Consider the following 23,774-nt stretch of genomic DNA (forward strand, 5'->3'; position numbering starts at 1 on the left):
ATTTAAGACCAATATTCACTTATTTACTTTGGTTTTAGTCTCCACCATCTTCCCTAGTGCTCTTAAGCTGCTAAACATCTACCATGAGGACTAGCTAGCCATTAACTTTGTGTGTCTGCCCTTTGGTGCTGGGCTTTTGGCTTATCAGAGCATTTTCACTAAAAACAGCTGTTTGGTGTAGTTCAAAACAATTTTTCTTACAGCAGTGAGTTAACTAAAATATTGAGTTGCAAACAGTGAAAGCAAAACAGCAAGCTACAAGATGCTAAAGCATTAGTAGAGCTGGTGGGAACTGCAAAATCAGGTGATAATATTCTGTACATTTGTCACTTACATCTGACCCTGTTTACATCGCACATAACCATTTCAGCTCATGTTCATACAAGCTACCACCTGAGCGACTGTGACTCAGGAGGTAGAGCAGTCGTCCACCAATCAGGAGGTCGGTGGTTCGATTCCTGGCCTCAGCAGTCCGCATGCCGAAGTATCCTTGGGCAAGATACTGAATCCCAAAACTGCCCCTGATGCTGTGCCATCGGCGTGTGAATTAATATGTACGTCACTTTAGATAAAAGCGTCCGCCAAAAATGACTAATTGTAATGTAAACAAACATGAAACATGAAAAGTTGAATTCATAAGCAATGAAACACACTGTTGCTCAGTTTAACACACAGGGGTTTTGCTGCTACAGCCTTGGTGCTGCTGTGGTCTGATATGACCAGTAGCGCATGATGGCTAATGTTATCTCCAGTCGGCAAAAACTATACATGAACAGAAGCTGTCACTGACATTGCTGTGTCAGGTTACTGACTTTATGATTCTCCTCTACTTGTGCTTCTCTTACACTATGACTTAGCATACATTTCGGTGGTTTTCTGCCAAAAGTAAGATAAGAGGTTAACACACTGTATGTCACCAGATAAAATGTTTGTTGTCCCTTTCCACTCGGGAAGTCGGGTTGCCAAACAGTGATGTCTTAAAAGCAGCTGAGGGAATCGTGGGAAATGAATTGAAGCTTGTGCCATTATCCAGTAATCCACTCAAGTATTGTTCAAAATCACCAGCTACAGCAGAGCCACAGGATTTGGTATCCGTACATTAATAAGTGTCAAGTGTGAACTGACTCTTGAGAAGTGGGGACACAGGTTTGCACAGCAGCAAGTCAACCTCACAGCCACTGGGCCTCACAGTGGGAGTGGCACACTGAGGGTTTCCTCCTCAGATCTTGGGTGATCCTGATGGAGCCTAAACCCCTGATTGTAAACTCTGTTTGATCACAGCTTAGTTTTAATCTCAGAGCTGCACCTCTGCTCATCATTGCTGATGAGGCCTCTCACCCCACACTCCCAGAGAGCATCCAGCCCAGCAGAGGCGCCTCCACATGTGGGGACATTAATCATTCAGGACAGGAAATTCCACTCTTGATTTTAATGAAGTTCTTTTTTCAATATCCTCACGCTTGACTCTCTTCCGACAAAAGCAGGGCTCCCATGTTTGATCCACCTCTATGCTGATGCAATGAGTGGAAAGAGGGCCCCAATGCCCCAAACAACAAAGAAACTTAAGTGCCCAACTAATGGATACACCTGTTTACATTTCTTCTCCCCTCAAGCTCAAAGTTGAAAGCAAGTTCTTAATCAGGGATCAAGTGGAAGAATGATGAAAGGGGCCGGACTGGTAAAATGGTCCAGTTTGAGATGAACAGAGGCCTTAATGTGTTTTGAAGTCCACTACAGAGCTTGAACACTCACCTCCAAAACAGTTAACAAGACAACAATTGGAGTGAGTCCAACAAATGACCCATGTGACAAAGGATGGGAACAAGGGTGTCTCATTGTACCTGCCCATACTAGCCTAATTTACTGCATTGTTTCAAGGATTATTATTGTATTTATTGTATTAGTATCATTAATAATAAAATTGTACTCTAACAGGTTAATTGTGACAGGAAACATGAGCAGTCAGAAATGGCGCATTTCCATTACACAGTTTCAGCTCTACTTGGCTCGGTTCTACTCAACTCTACTTGGTTTGGTTGACTTTCCATTACAATTGAGTACTTCATAGTACCTCCTCAACGTAGGCGGGGTTGTCATACCACGGCTGCACGAAACTGCCATGACGTCAATTTGTACGCGACGCAAACAGAGCCGACAAACAATGGAGGACATCGAGAAGAAACCCAAAAAAGGCTTCGGGCTGCAATAAAGAATAAAGTCAGCGGTTGCTGTTGCCCGGCGTTACAATGGAGGGGGCGGGATTGTTTTTCCGGTGTTGGACGTCGCAGACCAGTGACGACACTCTCCGGCCAATCAGTGGCCGACAGGCTGTTGACGTCACACATATAGTATCGCTTCTACTCACTTGGAACCTCGCCAGGTACTAAAAATAGTATCAGGTACCAGGTACTATCCCTAATGGAAACACAAAACAACCGGGTGGAGTAGAGTGGAGTCGAGCCGCGCTAGTGGAAATGTGGCAATAGTTTGACAAGCTTTGAGCTAACCCCAGGTTGGTGAAAGTTCATTCTGATCTCATAAACTTGACAAAGAAATCTTAAGGTCCACTTCTTAACACCTTTTCCAGAGCTTTCAACCACATGTGATAGCCATGGTCAGTGGATGGGCTTTGACCTCATCATAGAACTTAAGAGATTAACCCCTTTTCAGTACCACGAGAGCTCTGCTGGAATTCTCTAAAGACAGCATGCCTGCCTACAGGGAAGCCTGGACTGGTGCTTCATATCACATGTCGCAGCTGTGAGAAACACAGGACCCTGAACATCATCTGTCTGTGAACACCAGACCAAAACCACTCACAGCATCAACTGGGAAGAGGTCAAAGGTCGAGGACGACATTCACTACCAGTATCTGAGACCAACCCCACCCTCCTCCACCCCCCATATATGACCACCTGTAATAATCTGACACCTGAAGCATCCCCATGATAACAGCACCTTTCAGCTGCTGAGGAAGTCCTGGTTGAAAGCTGTAGAAAAGGCTAGTCAGTGGACGTTGAGTGTTGTTTTCAAGATCAAGAATCAACTTTGACTCCAGGTTCCCAGCTGACTGTCATTCACTGCAGATGATATCGTCTCACTCATATCTTCCCATGTGAAGAATAAGCCATGATTGTGCTCTTATCAGTCCTACTGCATTCATGTCACCAGAAAATGAAGGAAGATGTTTTCTTTCAGCGAGCTGACAGCTTCTTTCAGAGCTTATAGTACCAGTTACTCAACGGTGCGCCTGTGTGTTTTCCAGAGGACGCAGCAGCTGTCCCAGACAGGCAAACTCCTAGCAGTCATCCCAGCATCAGCCCCTGGAAGAGCCCCTGCACCTCCAAGCTTAATGACAGCACCCTGGGGGGCACATTTGTCCGATGGGAGGAGAATACAATCCCCTGGTGAGTTCCACCTGCACAGTCTCTGTGGCAGTAGCTCTTACTCCAAGCAATTGTCCTGACAGTAAAGGTGAATCTGTTTTTTTCTCTGAATACAACTTGTGCTGCAAGAGATGGTTGACTTTCCACAGTTTGTTTCAGCCACGTCTTTGAGGAGGTCTTTTTTTGGAAGATATGTTTTTCCTGTTTTCATGAATTCTCCTGACTCATTATTCAAAATAGTTTTATTGTTGTTTTATTTGCACTAATGCCCTTTAAAATAAACCAGCCTGATGAAAATAACTAAAAGCCAGCAAAGTCAAACTTTCTTTCATCTTCATGTATCAAAAATTAATTCATAGCCAGTAGTACAGTAGAATTTACTGTAGGGCAAGAATGCTACCTCTTTTAAATTTTTGATACCTCCTCTTCAAGAATTCCCTGTTCTTTCTGTCTGCCTGCAGCTCCCTAGTCCTGGATGAGGTGGAGAAGCAGAGCACCTGTGAACTAGAGGTTGATGCTGTGGCTGTAGATATCCTCAACCGCCTGGAAATTGAAAGTAAGATCACTGAGGACATTGTCCCCACTTGCTGCACCCCTCCACCAGTCTTTGCTGGTATTGTGTCCCACTCTGACACAGTTGTAGGAGTGAGGAAGGCAAATGGTTGTCTGCTGAATCATCAGTGCTTGAGGAGACATTTGGCTGAGATGACTGACGGAACGCAGCTGCTCAGAGCACCTCCCTCTGATCACCTCTACCCATCAAATCCATTAGCAGCCCTAAACATAAACAGCCGATCTAACACCTCCTGTCACGAGGGAGCAGAGGGAGACAGAGATTAACTGAGATGAGAGAATCCAGGATGGAGCTGCATTTCACTGAAGTGAACATGACCCATAAAGCAGATGGTGTTTCTGACAAAGCCCAGCACAGAGCAGAAGCAACTATTGCTTCTGTTTGCTTAAACCTTTGGATTTAATGACTGTGACTTTGGCCTCGTGTTTTTATAATATTCAGAGGTTTTGTACATCTGGATTTGTTTTATTTTCGGTTGTGATGAAAAGACAAATTCCATCCTTTTACTTGAAACAGGAGGGACGTGGGACTCTCCACGTGTCAGAGCTAAACTAGGCATGCTTTTTAATAAATACACCATCTTTTTGTTATATTCTCCCTAACTGGGATGCCAAATATATGCCCTTTTTGCACATTTTAAGTCACAACTGGATTCAGTAGTATTGGATCCTCTGCCTTTTTTATCCCTTCAGTGGAAGCCACACAGACCAGCTGTACTGGTAAACACACGGGTGCAGTTCACTGCTTACACTCGTGGTTTCTTGGTATTAAAGTCAAACAGTTCTCCGGTGGTCAGATTCTCACTGGTATGAGAAGCCACAAGTGTGCAGTGTTTGTTGGTGCTGCTTTAAAAGGATCGTTCAGTACACATGTCCTTGTGGGGATGAGGGCTTCAGGTTACAGTCCAGCCAGTTTTGCTGAATGTTTTGTTTGTGGATGGAGGTTGTAAGTATGGAGGGACTTCATATGATTTAGATCCTGCTGGACGCAGAAGCATAAACCACAACTAGCATCTGTCTTAGAGTGAAGAAAGGAAAGGAGAGGCCACTCCAGGCCAGGCAGTGCTTGTGTTCTGACTCATACTTTTCCATCTGCTCTGTAACAGTGTACAAAAAGTGCACTGTTGAAAATAGGACTACAGTATATATGGGTTGAACTTTATGGTTCATGTCTGGCATCGCTTTGATTCATTAGTTTTGCTTGCCATAAAAACTGAGAAAGTCTTTGTTGTATGTTATAAACTCATCATATAAACAATAATAAAGTATGATAGGATTGTTAGCTGACTCACAGTGTTGCAACTGTGTCCAGATCAGATTGGCAGGAACCCTGGCCTGCAGTCCATCTGGGAGGATGAAAAGCAGAGGAGGAGGGAGAAGAACCAGGCCTCCCAGATAGAAACCCCTGAGTCACAAGGTGAGCAGATCCACAGTGGAAACAGCCTTCAGAACTTTTCTTTTTCACACATTGTAGAGCATGTTTATGTGTAAATCCTCTCCCTGCCAACAGGTTAATATTCATACAAGACAGTGGAGACAGACTTCAGCAAGGTTTCTTCATCAAAGAAAAAGTTGAAATTCAAAATGTTCAAAGCTTTAGCAAAGCTGCAGTGAGCTGGCCTCATTTCGGGGGCGCCGGCCTTTCTGTTCTCTGTGATAGTTATGACCATGCTTTGAGGCGATATAAATTCTTTTGTGGCTAACTGTATTGTTTCATTGTGTTTAGCTCCTTGTTAGCTAGTTGTGACATCTGTCTTGGTTTAGTTGCTGAGCCCTGTTCCAGTGGAAGACAGCATTTTGAATTTTCCATTACCTACACCAGTCAGAGTATCATTGTTGTTAGAACTGTCCCTCTGATTGGTGACACGTCTTTGTCTTCTTACCATAAACAAGAACTTTAAACTTGCCAAACTCTGAGTTGTCCCCGCACACAGAGAGCTGTCATGGAAACAGGGTGATAAGTAATCACAGGCTAATGTGCTTGTGTTGCGCTGAAATGTGTTTGCTTTCACACTTGCAGCCCTGCTTGCAAGTACACAAGGTTCCCAGGTCTGAAAAGTGTAGAGCTCGTACAAAGATTACAGTTTGCACAGAAAATGTGACGACTTGGGAAGTATTCTGTCGTTCAGTCCTGGAATGTAGAATTACACCCAATCCAATTTTATTGTTGTGATTTAGCAATAGAACTCCACTAACAGCAAAATTACCCAGCCACTACTAGCATGCTTACCAGCAATTACCGACCACAATGTTTTAATTGTTGCGAAACATTTGAGGTCTGGAGAAGCTCTGGAATGTAAGAACACAGCGTTTTCAGGAATGATGAACACACTGTTGAATTTGTCTGTCTGATGTTTTCCAGATCGCGGGTTTGTCACTTCAACGGACAGCGAGAAAATCTTCCTGAAGAGATTCAAGGAGATCCTGAAGGAGAACGAGTTTGACGTGTAAGTTCTTTGTCCTTCCTGACTGATGTTTCAGAACAAATCTTATCTGAAAGTTCATCGCAGGACAGCTGTCCCATGTCCCTGAGGAAATCCAGACAAGAAGCAGGGACTTTTGGAAGAGAGGAACAGCGTGACGGTGTGAAAATGAGCACAAGATGCTTCCAGTCACTTCAGCAAGACATGTTTCCCACAGTCTCAGACCACATTCAGTGCAAGTTGTCTCATCTTTGGGTCTCTGTGTTGACCTGTAATGAATCTGTTGCATGTCCTCAGTTTCCCTGTGCCTCTCATCTTCATGTCAGTGTTTTTGCCGCCGCCTCTTTCCTCTCAGGGAGGGAGGGAGGGACGGAGGGAGGGAGGGAGTGAGAGCAGGGTTTGGAAGACATGGGAAGGAGGGATGGAGAGAGCAAAGTCAGAACAGATGTAGCGAGCGGGGTGGAGACAGAATGTGTGTAGTATAGAGAAATAGGCAAGGAGAGAGTGAAATGATGATGACGAGGTTACACACACACACACACACACACACACACACACACACACACACACACACACAGTGTACAGGCAGAAAGTATTTCCTGTTGTAAATAAAAGTACAGTTGGCTCGGCAGCCGTGCGTGCCTCTGCATCACATCCAGATGGCTTCTATTCACTAACCTCTGATATCAGACAGGAACAGAGGAGAGGGGGTGAGGTGTAGGAGCAGTGTGTCTTTCGTTGTCGAGCTTGTAGAGAGCTTGACTGATGGAACACACACACACACACACACACACTCAGCTCGCTGGCGGCTCTCAACTCCCCCCACTGCCTGGCTGTCTCAGTTACTCTCTCTGTTAATACTCACACACAGTCTGTCACTTCCTTTCTGTTGGCATTCCCTTCCTCTATTATGCCCAGCGACTGCTGTTGCTGCACTCTCAAGGACTCACTTGGCACTGCAGACCTTGCTGGAGATTTCTCATTTCGTTTCACTTTGTTCATTATCACTTTTTTATCGTGCATGTTTTCAGGCTTTCCCTCTGTCACACAAACAAGCACCCCATGCACCATAATCACGGACCTTTGTTTCAGTACATGCTGAAATATTTTAGAAACCTCAGTCTTTATTTTCTGACTGCATCTTATTCTCTGCTGTGCCCTTCATCCACCTGATTCCACCATACCCTTCACTAAATGATGTGGTAAACATGGATCATTTTTGGTTGAAAGGCCAAGACAGTGTGGTTTCTGTTGGTTCAGAAGAACTCCAGATTGGCCTCTCAAAGCTGGTTGGTGGATCCATTCCCCCTCCTGTGACCTTCTCGCACACTGTTGATCAGGTTCCAGTGGTTCCTCACATTTTTTGCTCATCACTAGAACTAGATCAATAAGATCCAGGTTGATACATCAGCAGGTGGCTGTTTATTGCAGGTAAATTGATTGCAGTACAGTGTTGTCATTATTGTCCTGAGGGAGCACTGGCTCGTTAATTTTCGCGTGGTAAAATGTCCTGCTTGGTAAGAATATTGGTCGCAATCCTTCAATAAACAGACCAACCAGCATCTACTTACAGTGCGACCCCTCATCAGTGGTTGCATATGTCTACCAATTGTTACCAGATAAACCAAACTGTGTGACAGAATCAGTTTTTTCTGGTTCCTGTTCTGTCATGTTTTCATCATCATCCTGCAATCCATAGTGGGGTCTTGACCTCCAGGTTGGGAACCACTACTTTAGACCGTAAAACAAGCCCGTGTCCATTATCTCCCGTGAGTATTGGTAGATAACATAAATATGGAGCGGGGTCGTCATGCTCATCATGAGAAGTCTTCATCATCGAGTGCGGTGCTGTCCTAACAAGCAACTGCAGAACGTTGCACTGAGGCGACAAATGTGGAATTAGGGTTTTTGAATACAAATATGAATAAAATGTATCTTTAAACTACTTTGCTGCTTTGGACATTCATGCACATGCTCATATTAAATTTCTAACAAGTTGCCTCAAATGAAATGTTGTAAACCCCAGAATGCAACATCTTACCTGGGATGCTGTATCTCCTCATTTCATTCATTAGGAATATTTCTTCAGGGGCTGAGGGTCAACAAGACTTCGTTAACTCAGTGCTGTGGATTAGGAGGTTATCTCTCCTCTCTCTGTTTCAGCTGCGTCATTCAAACTCTCACAGCAAAACAGTGACGGCAGCGAGGGGGGCGTGGCTTGGGAGGGAAATGTGTTAATCGCCGCAGTAATCTCCCGACGCCTGCCAGGCTCCCTCCCTCGTCGCCTCTAAAGTCGTTAGCTAGCAGACTAATTAAGAGACAGCCAGACAGTGGCACGGGCACACTCACTCTCTTGAGGCCTTTCCTCATACGGCCCGGCTGAACAAAGTCTCTGAATGACAATGAGACTGCAGTAAAATCTCGCTTACTGTCATCCTAACCTCAGACTGTGGAACAGCAGCGAGATGCCAGCTGATAAAAACTCAAGACTCATCGATTTCATATATTTAGCCATGTTTTCATCATCCATCACCTCTGAAAAGCATTCACCATTTAACAGCCTTACTATGAGGTTGGATTTATCATTTAGAGCAAGAAGCCTTCAGCTCATTCATCATTTAAAGTGAAAGGGTGACCATGTGGCTGTGGCGTCTCGGTAAATGCAGTATAGAGTTTGTTCTATCTGTTTTTGTTTTATCCTCAGCCGGTGCTGTCTCTGTCTGGAGCGACTCCACAGGAGTGTTTACTTTATTCCTCTAGGCCTGCTGGGCTCAGACATGGTGTTATGCAGCTTCACCTGTCTGTCCACACAGCCCCCAACAGTTTTTGCAGCATGTTTCATCAAAATGTGTTTCTAAGCTTGAATCTATCCTGAGAAAGTTGACCATGCATGCCGACAGTCACTGGATCAACAGGGGGTTGAGTCAGTAGCTTGAGGGAATTTCATATTCAGTTTCTCCTGCTTATTGTGGGATTTTCAACCTGCAGCCTCGGGGGCACATGGCTCTAATCTTCAAGCCTCTGTAGTTAAATCAGATCTGAAAAGCCTCTTGCGGGGTTTGGTGCAGTTCAGCAGCACCTAAATGAAACTTGTTTTTCCTTTTTTGTGACCATTCCTGTGAAATTTGTTCCACTTGCGAACGGCAGCAGTCTGCCTGGTCTACATTTCAATATTTCAGAGTCACTAAGTGGTGAGTTGCTAGGCGATGCAGTAGGGCAGCATGGGTAAGGGAGCGTGATAGGCAGCTTGTAGCTGAGAGCGATCTGGAGGGATACAAAGCCCAAGTTGGCTGACTGCCCGTTTTCCATTCATATTCCCTCTCCAACACACAGACACACACCACTTGGCTGCACACACTCTCATATGCTCACACACACACACACACACACACACACACACACACACACACACACACACACACACACACACACACACACACACACTCTCTCTTACCAGACAAGAGACACTCTCCACACATCCAGCCACCCACAGACTTATACAGCCTTCACACACTTAGACACCGGCTCTGTGTACACATTCACACAGAGTAAACAGGGCACTTCCCTTGATTAAGACCCACAGTAAAGAGATGCTAATAAAACATGACTGCGTGAGGGCAGATACCAGAAGGTTCTCCGCTTTGTGATTCAGGTAACAGCCAAGCTGACAGCACTGCTAATGCTCATACACATTTAAAATGAGTCCACCGTTCCCCTGCAGATGCAACGGGAGCCCAAGTGTTGCATGCATTTCATCTGTGTGCTTGTTTTATGTCCGTGATTAATTCAAACTGTCACTGCCAGGGCACTAATATAATGTGACCTGTTCTTGTATGATTTGTAGTTTAGGCTGTTTTGTTTGTTTTCCGGTTCTCTGCATGTATGTATATTTCTACATCTTTCCCATTCTTGTCAACACAGTATCTCCATAGTGCCTTGAGGGATTTTTTTCAAATTTGGCAAATACATTCACTTGGCCTCAAGGATGAGCTGATTAGATTTTGGTGGTCATGAGTTAGACTTTATAGACTTTATACACTGACTGTGACAGTATTGCATACAATTGTCTCTTAGGATAAAATGATGACATTTTCTATCCACTAATCTCAGGTTTCCACCTTGAGACTGTGCTGATTGTACAGATCTTCATGCTGTTGGCTTGAAGATGTGTGTGAAGCATCCACTCTTTCAGTCAGTAGCTTCGTTGCAGCAGCATCCATATTTGAAGCACTGTAGCTCATTGGCTCTGCTGTGATGAAGCTCTCCATCAGTCCTCTGTGCTCCTCTGGAAAGATGGTCTATGAGTGAAGACAGCATGTTTCTCACTGGAAATGGCTCACTGGAATCGTACGTCAATATCACGATAACTTCCATTTGAACAAAAAATACACTTAATACTATATGGGTCTGGACAGAAATCGACAAACTGCAGCTTGACTGGTTGGAGGAGGCATACAACCGAGAGGCATTCATTCTAGTTATCAGTGAATCCAAGCTTGTGTTTTCTGTGTTGCAGTACATAGTAATCTGTTTCCTGAATCCTTGAGCCTTCAACGATCCTCTGAGAACTTAAACAGAAGGAAAGATTTCTAAAATGTGAAATTACAGCAGTTATTTATTATCCCCCTGCATAAACGGTCTCCATTTCTGTCTCACTCTGCTCAGGACACAAAGTTTGTCTGCTGGCGACTGGGAGGACCAAGAGGATTTTCCTGCTGAATTGACTCTCCACTCTGACCCCAGTGCCCCTGAGGGACTGCCGTGTACCCCCGCTAATGCTGTAGAGGTGCACAGGGACTCGCAGCCAGGTGAGGAAAGACCACTACTGGGGACGCATGAGATCTGTGCTGGTAAAATGGTGAAATAGAGTATCTGTGTATCACACAGTCCTCATGTCAGGTCAGCTTTATTTATATGGTCTCAAAGGGCTTTACAGTCTGTGCAGCATAATGCACCCTGACCTTCAGCGGGTTAATGCAAAACTCCTTCAATTGACAAAAAGATGGAAACCTTGGGAAGAGCAGATCATCATCAGCAGATTGAAAGTACTAGATGTTCAAACTACTGCATCATTCACGGAGAGAAGTCATAGGCTTTGGAAACAGCAAGAAATTAAAGGTAGATTTATCGTTCGGTTTTTTAGCCCTGGTGTTCACTTTTGACGAGGTACATGTTAGTTGTGGTGCAGTCTACGGTGTAGCAGCGGTTCCCTGTTAATTCTACTCGTTTGTACTGTGTAGGAATTAATATTTTCCCCAAATTTTGTTATTTTCTATCTCAGAAAGCAGATGCTCACTGTCCTGGGAGTCCTGGGAACTGTGCTTGGTTTTAAGGCTTCAGCTACAGTCAAAATGCATTGGTCACATTTCACGCAGCACTAAATGCATCAAGGACAAATGAGCATCAAGTCATTGGTTTCCAGCCTGACTGCTTTAATGTATTATTCGGTGGTGTTAATAATATTGAGGCAAAGGATTGCCCTTTATGTTAACTTATAGCAGTCTCGTGGAGGTGATATTTGACAATTCTTCATTGTATAAACAAACAAATTCATTAAAACAAGTTGTTTGACGTTTTCAAACTATTAAGCTGACATGGATCCCATACAGAATTTCCATTTATACTTCCAGTCCACGTGTCCTGGAAGATTTCATTGTCCCAGACAAATGGGAAAAATTCTAGTCAAATTGTATCTGTGTTTATGGACCCTGTTTTCCCGTGTTTTCATGTCAAAGTGATGAGAGAATGAGGACAGGAATTTTTGAAAATGGTCCAGTATTGAACGAGAGAGCTGCAGCTGCAAAAACGGGCTGCAGTGTCTGAGTCATTGTGTCTGACAACATTATGGAAAGGATCCCTGCAGAGATGGACCCTTTTGTTAAAGAGTAAGATCCTTTTTGTTTAATCAGAAACAGCTGTTATGTTGCTCTCACCAAAGTCACCAGATTCCACTTACAGAACAGTATTTTATAACTGTAAAATACACTTCGTTCAAATCAAACGAAATGAAATAAAACTTCATAAAAACCTTCATCTGGCACCAAATAGGTAGAGTTGCGAGAGAGCACAGACATCAGAGGAGCAGCGGGCTTGGCGAGAAGGCAAACCCTAGTACTGTTTCATATTAATGTGTAGGGATCCCGTACCATATACTCTCACCTCTACTGTCCATATTTCCTGTTTGTTTCTGTGCCTTGTTTTATAAATCCAGCAAGAAGATGATGAATTACTAGTCACTGAAGTGCTTTTGTTTGCTACCTCTTTATATTGCCCTGGTTCTCTGACTGTGGTTGGAGAGAGGTAGCTGGTGAAAGTGACTTTTGTTTTCTTCTCCCTATGGCTCCAGTTGTTCATGGTGTGACACTGTGTGATTAGCATTAGCCTAATCTGCCCAATTTACCGTCATGTTCCTGCTGTATGTGCGTGCATGTTGATGGACATCTCTTTTTAGATTATGTGTCAGTTACGCTAACAGTACTCTTCTCTCCCTGCTGCCATCCCAGACTCTGTGAGGAGCAGTTGTAAAATCCCAGAGGAGGCTGTCGTTGATGAGGAGGCCATCTTGAGCCTCCTGGAGAACAGTCAGACCTTCCTCCCGCTCTCTCAGACATCCAACCACTCAACCCTGTTAGGTATGGGAGCCGCTCCTTTCTGTTTAAAAATATATGTCAAACTTAGGCTCTGCCTGCAAATAAAAGTTATAACACAAGCAGAAAGGAAAGCCTGTAGTTCAGAGGGTAAAGCCAATTAGCAGTTGATAGCTTGGACTTCACTGATTCATACAGTACCATGCTTAAAGTTGTTGCTTACAGCTAATTGATGTAACGTCTTGTAAATGCTTTATTGTTGTTGTGTACGCAGATGGCAGCCAAGACCGCGCCATCATTGATTTGCTGGCAGGCCTAGAGGACGATGGTTTCTGCAGGAACCCTGTTAGGCAGAATTCCCAGTCCCAGTCGTTTCCTGGTGCCAGGAGCTACCATTGCAACAGTGATGAGGAGGAGGCAGGGCCAGAGATGGACAAAGAAGAGGCTGAGCTCAGCATGATAATGTCACAGCGGTGGGACAGTGAGCACCCTGAAAACTCATCTTTATCAAGGCAAGTTTGTCTGTGTCGTGATTGAGTGAAAGACCTTTTGTTCTGCCTGTGTCCGATATTATCTGGCTGAGAAGCTCAGCTCAGTTTCCTGCCAACATAATTTGTGTATCTGAGACCAGGGCTGGGTAACCAAGTCTTTGATCATAGAGACTGTAATTTTAATAATAGTTTTGCCATTCCAAAACTTTATTTTGACAATATGGCTGCTTGTGCCCACACAATCTAGATTTGGTTTCTTTTGTTAAATGCAAATTAAACATTTTTCTACTAGTACTGTATTGAACAACAGATGGTTTTGATATCTTTGTAGGTACAGTTTTGGTTCAAAAGCTTTTCAACTCACCCTTGATGAAACTTACAAAGAATATCACAGACAATTTAAAAGACATCTTTTGTACTGAACAGTGTGAAGCTGGGCAGACACAGTATGAGTTTATTAATCTTGTGCAATGCAATCATTTATGCATGGCTCAAATCCACAACTTCTGTCTTCACTCTATACACCTCAATCATAAACAGGGAACCTTCAGTTGGTTTGGTGTAATGCCAATTCCAGTTAAGATTTATTCAGACAAGATGGCTACGTCCTCAGAAGTATTGGCAGAAAAGCGTGTCCGCAGTCTGATTTAGTTTTATCACAGCAAAGTCTCAGTCAAGACAACAGTCAGCCACCACATGTCAAAAACTGCTCCAATGATACTGAAACAAACTCACAGTTTGTAATGGGTCTTTTGACAGCAGCCACTCAGGAGATCAGGTGATGAACTGTTTAACCTGCAAGACAGCTGACCAACTTTTCTGACATACCAGAAATCCATCCGACTGTCCGACTGCCAGCTTTCTGCTTGTATGGGCAAAAAATAATGCATCACAACCCTGTCTAAACCTGGATGTCAAACAGCTGATGTGTCAGAAATTTGGCCTGGTTCCGATAGTAAATAGTCCAAGGCAATCAGTTTGGGTTTACTATGAAAGAGTAAGGTAAGTTACAAGCAATACACACATCCAGATCAATTGGAAATGAGTGAAAGCTTCATTCTCCCCATTGGCTGTGTGCTCCTGCTTCAATACAAACACCACCCAGCAGACACCAGGCAGTCAGATGAAGGTCGTCCACAGTGAGCTGTGCATTGTTTAGTGAGTGCTCTTGTCATCCCTGCGTGTGCAGGCCCTGTGTGAAGGAGCCAGAGGACGGCTCCAGTGACGAGCAGCAGGAGTCCTCTGATGAAGACATGGAGTGGAGTGGGAACAACTCTCTGTTCGCCAACCTGTCCATCCCCCAGCTTGATGGGGCCGCAGACGAGAGCAGCGGTGAGTCATCTCATGCTGAGACGTACTGAGGCAGCACTTAAATGTCAGTGTGCTTTGACGCTTATCTCACATCCCCTGCTGATTCATCTTCCATCAAGGCTATCAGAATACAAAATCAGACAGCAGCTGCACGGTAACAATTTGTGTTGATGCTAGGTTTGGGCTGTATGATTTAATTTCATTATGAGGGCGCTGTGATTTAATATAGTGCAAGACTCTGGGATTCTAATTGATTCCCTGGTGTTTGAGTTATTGTCAGATAACTGTCAGTGAACTTCAGGCTGTGAGGGCACAGTTGTACATGATGGAACTTGTTGATGGACTCATAGTCATGATATTGATATATGATAAAGTACATTTTTTAAGAATCTATTTAGAAACAGTTTATGGATAAAATCATCATCAAAAAGTTTAATCCACTGAATTAAATACCTGACAGATAAAGGTACTTCACTGATCCAACAATCATGTAAGGGATACCTACCAATCTATCAATGTATTATAATATTGATGAAAAATGCCTGCACACTGACTCAAAAACCACACATTTCTTTAAAAGGACTTTTCATTCCCAGTTTGATCAGGTGAAGATATCAGGTGCTGCTTTTGTCATTGATGCTGTTTTCTATCAGTCTTGTACATACATGTGATATATATTTAACTATACCCTTTTTTATATTATCATATTGCCCACCACTAGCGCTTACAAAGGCACATATCATTTTCTTTAGGATTAAATAGATTAAAACGTTTTTCTCTTAGGGTCTGCCATCTGCCAGCTTTGTAGCTGTTTTGCTGGAACCACTTGACCATTGAAACATGGTTAAAATTATGCACCTCAGCCGCAGTAGGTTGGAAATACATGGAAAACACAAAGCTGCCGTCTGTATACACAAATTGGTTTTCAACATCATGTGATTATATACATGTGTGTACAAGTTGACCTTCTATTGTAGTATTTGTGCAATATTTGTATTTCCTATCTGTTATGCAGCCAAGTTTTAAAGATGTTCATTATTTAATAACCACATCATCAGTACAAATTGAGCTGTCTTTGACCAGCAGCCAATGAGGGACAAGCTGCCTCCTACTTTTTAAGATGAGAGAGATGAAGAACAAGAATATGAAACATCTTCTGTTTTAAATGTCAGACCTGGGAATAGACAGTGGGAATCGTTATACCAAAAGATTGTAGTCTAATTAGTTGTAGTACCACTGGAGCCAGTTCCTAATTAGAATTGATATTCAGTGAGCTGTACTCACAAAGGATCTTGCCACTAGGAGTCCTCCTAAATGGCAGTGAAAATGGCTTGGCAAGAGTTTCCTCTTAAGAGCTATACACAAAGCTGCTGAGAGCAGCTTTTTTGTAGGGAGCAAATAGAACTCCTGAACTTAGAAGGGGTGGGTTTGACCTTGTTGTTATCGATGTTTCATGAATGAACCCACTCGCAACTGTGTGTCTACAGTGATTGGTGTTTGTCAGGTGACTGATTTGTATCAGTAAATGGGAAGTGAAATATTCATCAATACACAGGAGTGTGATGAACAGATTAAGCTGTTTTTAGTTTTCAGTCTATAGTGGACCTGTCAACCCTCCCATTTTTCCCAGGATTATCCCATCTTTTACACTTCTCTCCCGCTGTCCTCACATTTGAAATATTTTGTCATAAATTTCCTGTATTTCTAAAAAAAAAAACCTTTTCTTTAAAAACATAAGAAGAAAAAATTTTTTTAAATTATTTTTTTAGCTGTTTAGTGCGGACTAATTAGCACTAGGCCACTTCTAATCCCAGTAAGTGCTAAGTAAGTGCTATCGTTACTGGGATTATAAGTGGGCCAGTGCTAATTAGTTTGCACTAAACAGCTAAAAAAATATAATGTTACCCCTCAAAAAATGCACTGTCCTCATAATTTTCCAGAGCATTAACAATCAAGGCAGATTTGGGATGAGTTAACGTGAACCAGTAACTTATTGTCTCAAATTTATAATTTCACTTGTAAACCGTGCAATAAGCAGGATGATTCATCATGTCCGGGTTTATTTCTCCATATCAACCTTCTCCCTCTTTCCGTGTTAACTTTACACAAAGTTACTGGTTCACGTTAATTCATCCCAAATCTGGCTTGATTGTTAATGCTCTGGTCGAAAATTATGAATGATAGCACACAGTAACGATAGCACTAAACTAGCTTCATCGGCACGTAAATATCTGGAGTCCAAGAAATGTATATTGTATAAAATGGTTCGATTTTATGAAATCAATAATAGCTATGCACGTTATTATTGACATTACCTGTGAAGTCTCTTCAGGGATGGTGGCGTTGCCCTGCATGTTTGCGTCTGGGGCATGCGCATGCGCAGTTGGAGGAATCGCGGATCGATTACTTTCCCCTGCGACTTGACTGTGACCTCATTGACGTCATTTCAGCACTTTTCGAGTCGTACCCGTAAACTTGAATTTGTATCCATAGTGAAGACTTTGTAGTCGTAGAAAAATGAGTCATATTCTCAAGACTTTGCACTCACAGCTTTTAGACTCATACTCATATAAAAACACTCGTAACCCGAACCCAATTTCACAGACTCACGTATATGACAGCGGAATTTTGTGCAAAACAACTTTTATGACACACAAATTGTTAACTTTACAAATACGAAACTTAAATTATGGACACGTCTTTTTGACAGTGATCTTACACCATATTCTTCTTTATCCTTCTGTTTTTCCAAAACACTGACATGAGACGTATCTGCAGCACATACTCACAGACTGCGAGTAGGTTTTAGCAAGTTAGGAGTCCTCTGGACTGTCTCTATCTTCTCTCAAACTAAGGGGCTACTTTTAGTTCTAAAATACTTTTTGAATTCTTTAGGACGGACATGCCCCATATTTTTCGGAGTTTCTCCTAACTGAGCCAATTAAGAGATACTTTTACCCTTAAAATGTTTTGTGAATATTGCCCCAGGTTGTTTCCTTTAATTATTAATAAATCTAAAGTTTTTAAAGGATCATGTTTGAAGAGAAATGAGTATATATGAAAATTAGAGAGTTTAATCTATATTTTGCTGCTGGTAACTCTTACTAAGGTGCCTCTTCTCATCTTTTGTATCCACAGATTCATCATTAACGGACAGTGGCTCCAGGACCCAGTCTTCGCTCATAGTCACAGAAAAGATGCTTGGGAAAAGGAATCCCTTCTCCGGGGAGACTGTTCACATGGAGCCACCTTCCCCAGCTAAAATTCTTCTCGAGTGCAAGCACACTGAGCACAGACCAGTTCATGTGCTGGACACGGAGCAACCACTTGACAAGCACTTTCAATCAAAAAGCAGCCAGGACAGTAGTAGTGAATGTTCGACAGGGTTTAAGGTCAATAAAGAAATCCCCTACATCCCACCAGTCAAACACCCCATTCCGTGCAAGATCGCCAATCACCCTGAGGTGTCTCCCATCTGTGTAGACAAAGAGGACATACGACCCCTGTACACCTATGACAAGAAAACCTCCATAGCTTTGGATAAGACAGATCTGGAAAGTTTCCCATTTGGTAATGGAAAGGTCACCAAAAACAGGAATAAATACGGCAGCATAAAGAATGTAGAAACAAACTGTCTGTCCATTCTTCAGAACCACAGGACCTTTTCTCTCTGTTACTCAGAGGTGAGAAACTGCTCAGCTAAGACAGAGCTGGAACTGAGCCAGAAGGACAGTAAAAGCCCCATCCTGAGGAACATGTCCTCATCCCCGTCACCCATGGAGGAGGATGAGTTTCTTGATCCTCAGGAGGAAGAAATGGGCCAGGACAGTGAGGAGGGAGATGTTGGTGAACTTAAAATCAGGTACGAGGACTATCAGGAAAATAAGACAGAGAGGACTATAGTGGCCCAGCAGGAAGCACACTACAAGTTCTTCCCCAGCGTCATCCTCTCCAACTGCCTCAGTAGGAAGAAAGCTGGGAGCAAAAAGCTGGCTGATTCCTGCAGCGAGGTAGAACAGGCCCAGCCTCGCAGATCAAGGCTAAAAGTGAATAAAAAAAGGTTGGGAATGGTAGGACATAGGAACAAATTAAACATAGTTGAACACTCTACCTCTGACAGCCAGGAAAGTACTGGCTTCACCTCAATCGCACCTGCTAGTCCCGTAACTGCAGACACAGAGATGGCGGTTTTGGAAGATACACCATTTCAAGAGGCTGAGCCAGTTACAGATGGAACAATCACAGAGGGAAAGCCAGTTGCAAAGGGGGAGCCAGAAAGTGAGGACAGGTCTGTAAATGAACAGACAGAAGCCCTTTCAGAGACTTCTGCCACCGTAGTTTCCAGTTTCTCTGAAGAAGCTAAAGATTCAGCAGAGGATAGGTTAAGCCAATTGCAAGATTTATCAGCTAAAGTCACCTGTACTAAACCTTCAGCACTCCCTGGTAGTAAGTACACCCTGAGGGCCAAACGGAAGATGATCTATGATGGTGAGGATGGAGAACACTCAGGTGCTGCTCGTTATAAACACCCAGCCTCCATCAAAGAACGTCTTAAGGACACGAATATCCCCAGTGGGCAGGAAGTAAAGTACCAGAAACGGCGCAAGAAGGAACCCCCTATCATCATTAAGTATATAATTATCAACAGGTTCAAAGGACAGAAGAACATGCTGGTGAAGATGTCTAAAGTGAATGCAGAGGAGCAGTTGGTGTTGCTTACACCAGACAAACTAGAGCAATACAATAAACTGGCCCCTCTCAAGGATTTCTGGCCCAAGGTGCCAGAATCTACTGCTGTCAAGTTTCCTATCACTGAGCCAAAGGCCAAAAAACACCCCAAAAGAAGGGCAAAGGTAAACTCCACAAATAAGAAAACAGTCTGCAACTCCTCCAAACCTCGGGTCAGACAGTGTGAAAGGGCAAAAAGAATTAAAGGCTGTCAGAGAGGCAAAATTCTACCCTCTCTACCGCCCCCTCGGCCATGTTACTGTGAGCTAGCAGAAGACCATGGCATTGATTATACTGATGTAATGGTCGAATTGGGCTATCTCTCTGATAGATCCCCAAGCCCCACAGACACAACACCCCCACGTTGTTGGTCTCCCAGTGACCCTCTTATGGACACCAGGAGTTCCGAACGGCTTATAAATCCACTCAGTGACCCATGTCTTAGTTCTGCTTTTCACAAGCCACGCACAGTGTCTTCAACCAAAGGAGCACAAAGTAAGTGTCAAACTGCCAAAACCAAGAAATTTACAGACACTAAAAGGAAAGTAAGCAAGCCTGCTACTAAGCCTCTGGAGGAAGAGGAACCAAAAAAACAGAAATCGAAACAAAGTAGTGGTGCTGCTCCAAGGCAGAGGAAGAAAGCTAAAGATACAGCTGAAGGTACTGCCAGCAGTTCTACAACCACCGCAACACCTAGAAAGTCTCGCAAAAAGAAGACTGAGGAACCCAAAAGCCATGACTCATGCAAAGACAGCTCCAAGCTCCTTTTCCCAGAGGATGAGCTGCCTACTTCTGAGTGTTCCTCTCAAGAGGTCCCACCATTTCAGCAGCCAGTGAGCACAGATAACAACAGTTCCCAGACTGTATCTACATCAGACTTATTAACTCAGTCTATAGAACCAAAGGTTGAGGACTGTGAGACTTCCATCATGGAGGTCAATCAAAGCTTTTCAGCACCGGCTCAGCTGAAGCAGCAAGGTTGCCAGACCACTGTGGTAAAGGCAGAGGCCTCACAGGAGTGCACAGCTCCTACACCTCCTCTGACTGGTAGACCCTCATTGGAAGGCAATAAAGAAACCCAACTAGCAGCAGTCCACCCACACTCAGGCCCTAAGAATGGAGAAGTCCCCACACTCTCTCAGACACCCTCTGGTTTGGCTGTTCTCAAGCAGCTTCTCCAGAAGAGGCAGCAGGGACAGGCCCTTCCTTTACAAGTGGTCGGTACAGACAGCCACTCCACTGCCATAGCCCAGGCCACAGCACTATTAGATCCTGCAACTAAACCAGCTAAATCCAAAAGAGCTCCCTCCACCACTCCACGGAAACCAAGGGCCCCAAAATCTACCACGCCTAAGGATAAAAAGCCCAGAATCAGGAAAGGCAAGGCAAGCAGCACTCAGCCAACTCTGTCAGTGAAGCAGGAGGGCAACGTGTCAGATGACTGCCCCATCTTCCTCTCAGACCCAGGCTTGGACAGCTGCAACTTCATAGAAGACAGCTTGTCACCAGAGCTCCCTCACAACTATACCTTTGATATAAACGCCATTGACCAGACAGAATTCTCCAGCCCATACAGCAGCAGTCAGTTTGTCCTGACTGATAAAAATTTACCAGTGAAGTTTCTGAGTGATGTTAGCCAGGAAGCTGTATCTGCTCAGGCACTGGGCTTTGAGAAGAAACTTGATCGACTTTTTGGTTCTGGGGAGGAACTACAAAGAGGCTCGGACTGGCACAAAGCAAGGCCTGTCAGCCCTGACCTCTTTGATAGACCCGAGAATGGGGAATCTGTGTCAAATCACCTCACATTCGTCGACTCTGAGAAAATCAGGAGCAGAGAGTGGGACTTCTCTTTAGGTAAAGCCCATACACTTAGCCCCTTTCAAGACTTTCACTGTGAGAGGAAAGAGCTGCTCTTTTCCGTCTTCGACCCTGTCCTGCCTTTGCCTTTAAGTTCTGCATCATTTGTCGACCATGAAGGCTCCTCAACAGGGGAGCTTCTGGAGGGCATTGATGGACTAACATCCACCACACCCAGTAGTTCTCCACGTTCCGTCAGCTCACTATCCCAGATGAAGGCAAGCACGCTGCTGCGAGGGGCAGGAGGTGGAGCCCACATTCTCAAACCCCTCATGTCCCCTCCAAGCCGGGAGGAGATCCTCAGCACTCTGCTGGACCTGGAGATGTCGGAGGCCACTTTCCAGGAACCCTTTTGCAGCGACCCCTCTGATGCACCAGGGAAACCAATGTAAGACAATATTGCAGCACAAGCGGAAATAATAATTACCTTTTGATAAAAATGTATCTGAAAAGCATTCTACATAAGAAATAGAGCCTTACCAATACATCAACATGGAAGACAGGCATGTTGTTTCTTAAAGGTAGTAGTTATGGAACCATGCCTTCACAAGTGGGTCCCCATCCCCAACTATATCATACGCATCATGTATGAGCATGAGGGTGTGCATGTACAGTTGGTGCTGCAGAGAAACATAGCAATGCACAAACAAAAGCAGTAGTTTTATTAGGAAATGCATTTAACATGTTTTTTAAACCTCAAGGATATGCGCAATACAATTTAGTGAAAAACAATGAATTTACACAGAACAGAAAATACAGAACCGAAATGCTAACGATATATTTTAGAAGCAGTTTTGCTCTTAAACAGTTAAATGTCCTGTTCAGTACATATCTTGTCACAGTTCTTAAATGGAGAACTGTGACATGGAATCCTCATCAAAAATATTAGAATGTTTAAGTGGGAATTGGATGATAAATGTTAAGATATCTGTATAGAAATGTGTCTGCCTCAAAATCCAGTCTCAGTCAGGCTCTAATTGATGGAATCTGTAATAATAATAATAATCACATTCCTCTGTCTTTTGTGTAGGGAAGTTGGTGGCCGTAAGTTGCTGGTGGGTACCAGACTGGCTAAGGAGCTAGCAGAGTTCAGTGGGGAACTGTCTTTGGAGGGCCTGCATTTCTGGAAGACTGCCTTCTCAGCCATGACACACCCCGCCACCGCTCTTATCTCATCTTCCCAAGCCCAGGGAGCTGAGGCCTCAGACACAAGTAAAGAGCATGCCAAGCATGACCCATCCTCAGCCAGTGACAAGAAGGTCATCCTTCTGCCCTGTAAAAACCCACCAAGCCGAGAGCGTGTGCATTTGTGGCTAGAAGCCAGAAAACAGTATGAGAGTTTACAGAAAGGGAGAAGAGACACAGGGCTGCTGAAGACAGGGGTTGGGCTGGATGTGGAGGGGAACGCAGAGAGAACTGAGCAGCCCAGTGCTCCCAGCAGTCCAGTAGTGAAGATTGAGCAGTGCGAGAGACTTTCCAGTATCAGGACCCGAAGGAGAAAGAAACGTAGCATGTCCCTAATCATATCTCCCATGAAGAATGCAAGCTCTCAATGTAAATCCACTGAGGTCAGTCCAGTTTCAGATGAAGGCAGTGTGGATATTGAACAAGAGGGCAGAGAAAAAGATGATGATGATGAAGATAAAGCCACCTCTCCAGAGTCCCCAGAGCTGCCTCCCTGGCAGCAGTCCTGTCAGCCCAGCCCCTCAGGCACAGACCAGCCCGTTGAAAAGAGGCAAAGTGGAAACTCTCCAGAACCACTCTCACCAAGACTCTCTAACTATTTAGAGGAGAATCTTAGTCCTTCACTCCTCAATGTCAATAACAGGGATGAGGGGAGGACTAGCCCCCTCCTCCTTCACAGCACCCCCTTTTTAAGGAGACGGAGGAGAAGTAAGGGGGACCTAGAGCCAGTGTGCAGCACACCCCTATCTGTGGGTAAGAAAAACAGTGGTTTCATTCTGCCTGTAATCTGTATCTGTAATGTGTAATATCAGCTAATAAAAGGTGTTCAAGTGACAAGTGTGCCAGGATTTAAAATGTGTAGGTGACCAGTTCTTTGCATTATGTCTAACTTGAGTAAATCTTCTATGTACATGCAGTCCTGCTTGTTACTTAACTGTGTTCTTATTCCTCCTGCAGAGGATCCATGTTCTCAGAGACTCCAGCAGAGGAGGAGAAGCCCACTGAGAAGAGTGTTACTGACCACACAGATGAAGGTCAGACCACAAGTGTTGATTTTTTTCAACCTCTCACCACATCAAAGACCTCAGTCCACCCTGGTTTGGGAAACTGCTTTAGAATACCAGTGCAGAGCTGTGCACGGAGAGTGCCGTATGCACTGATGTATGCCTCCAGCCTGTTACTCTGAATGACGCCAGCCCCTCTTCCTCTTCAGTTGTTTGTATGGACCTTTAA

The 23,774-nt window shown here is 44.0% G+C and overlaps 1 protein-coding gene across 1 annotated transcript in view; it reads left to right on the plus strand.

Moving 5' to 3' along the window:
- rev3l (REV3 like, DNA directed polymerase zeta catalytic subunit) overlaps positions 1-23,774 on the plus strand; it is a 75,003-nt gene that overhangs the window by 36,617 nt on the left and 14,612 nt on the right. The window contains exons 5-15 of the mRNA XM_070986792.1: positions 3,266-3,407; positions 3,848-3,942; positions 5,272-5,376; positions 6,322-6,406; positions 11,048-11,190; positions 12,886-13,014; positions 13,244-13,481; positions 14,650-14,792; positions 17,910-21,744; positions 22,387-23,294; positions 23,499-23,575. Of these exons, the coding sequence (XP_070842893.1) occupies positions 3,266-3,407; positions 3,848-3,942; positions 5,272-5,376; positions 6,322-6,406; positions 11,048-11,190; positions 12,886-13,014; positions 13,244-13,481; positions 14,650-14,792; positions 17,910-21,744; positions 22,387-23,294; positions 23,499-23,575 (5,900 nt within the window). The remainder of the gene's footprint in view (positions 1-3,265; positions 3,408-3,847; positions 3,943-5,271; positions 5,377-6,321; positions 6,407-11,047; positions 11,191-12,885; positions 13,015-13,243; positions 13,482-14,649; positions 14,793-17,909; positions 21,745-22,386; positions 23,295-23,498; positions 23,576-23,774) is intronic.

Source organism: Chaetodon trifascialis, chromosome 19, assembly GCF_039877785.1.
Source record: "Chaetodon trifascialis isolate fChaTrf1 chromosome 19, fChaTrf1.hap1, whole genome shotgun sequence".
Classification (NCBI taxonomy): Eukaryota; Metazoa; Chordata; class Actinopteri; order Chaetodontiformes; family Chaetodontidae; genus Chaetodon; species Chaetodon trifascialis.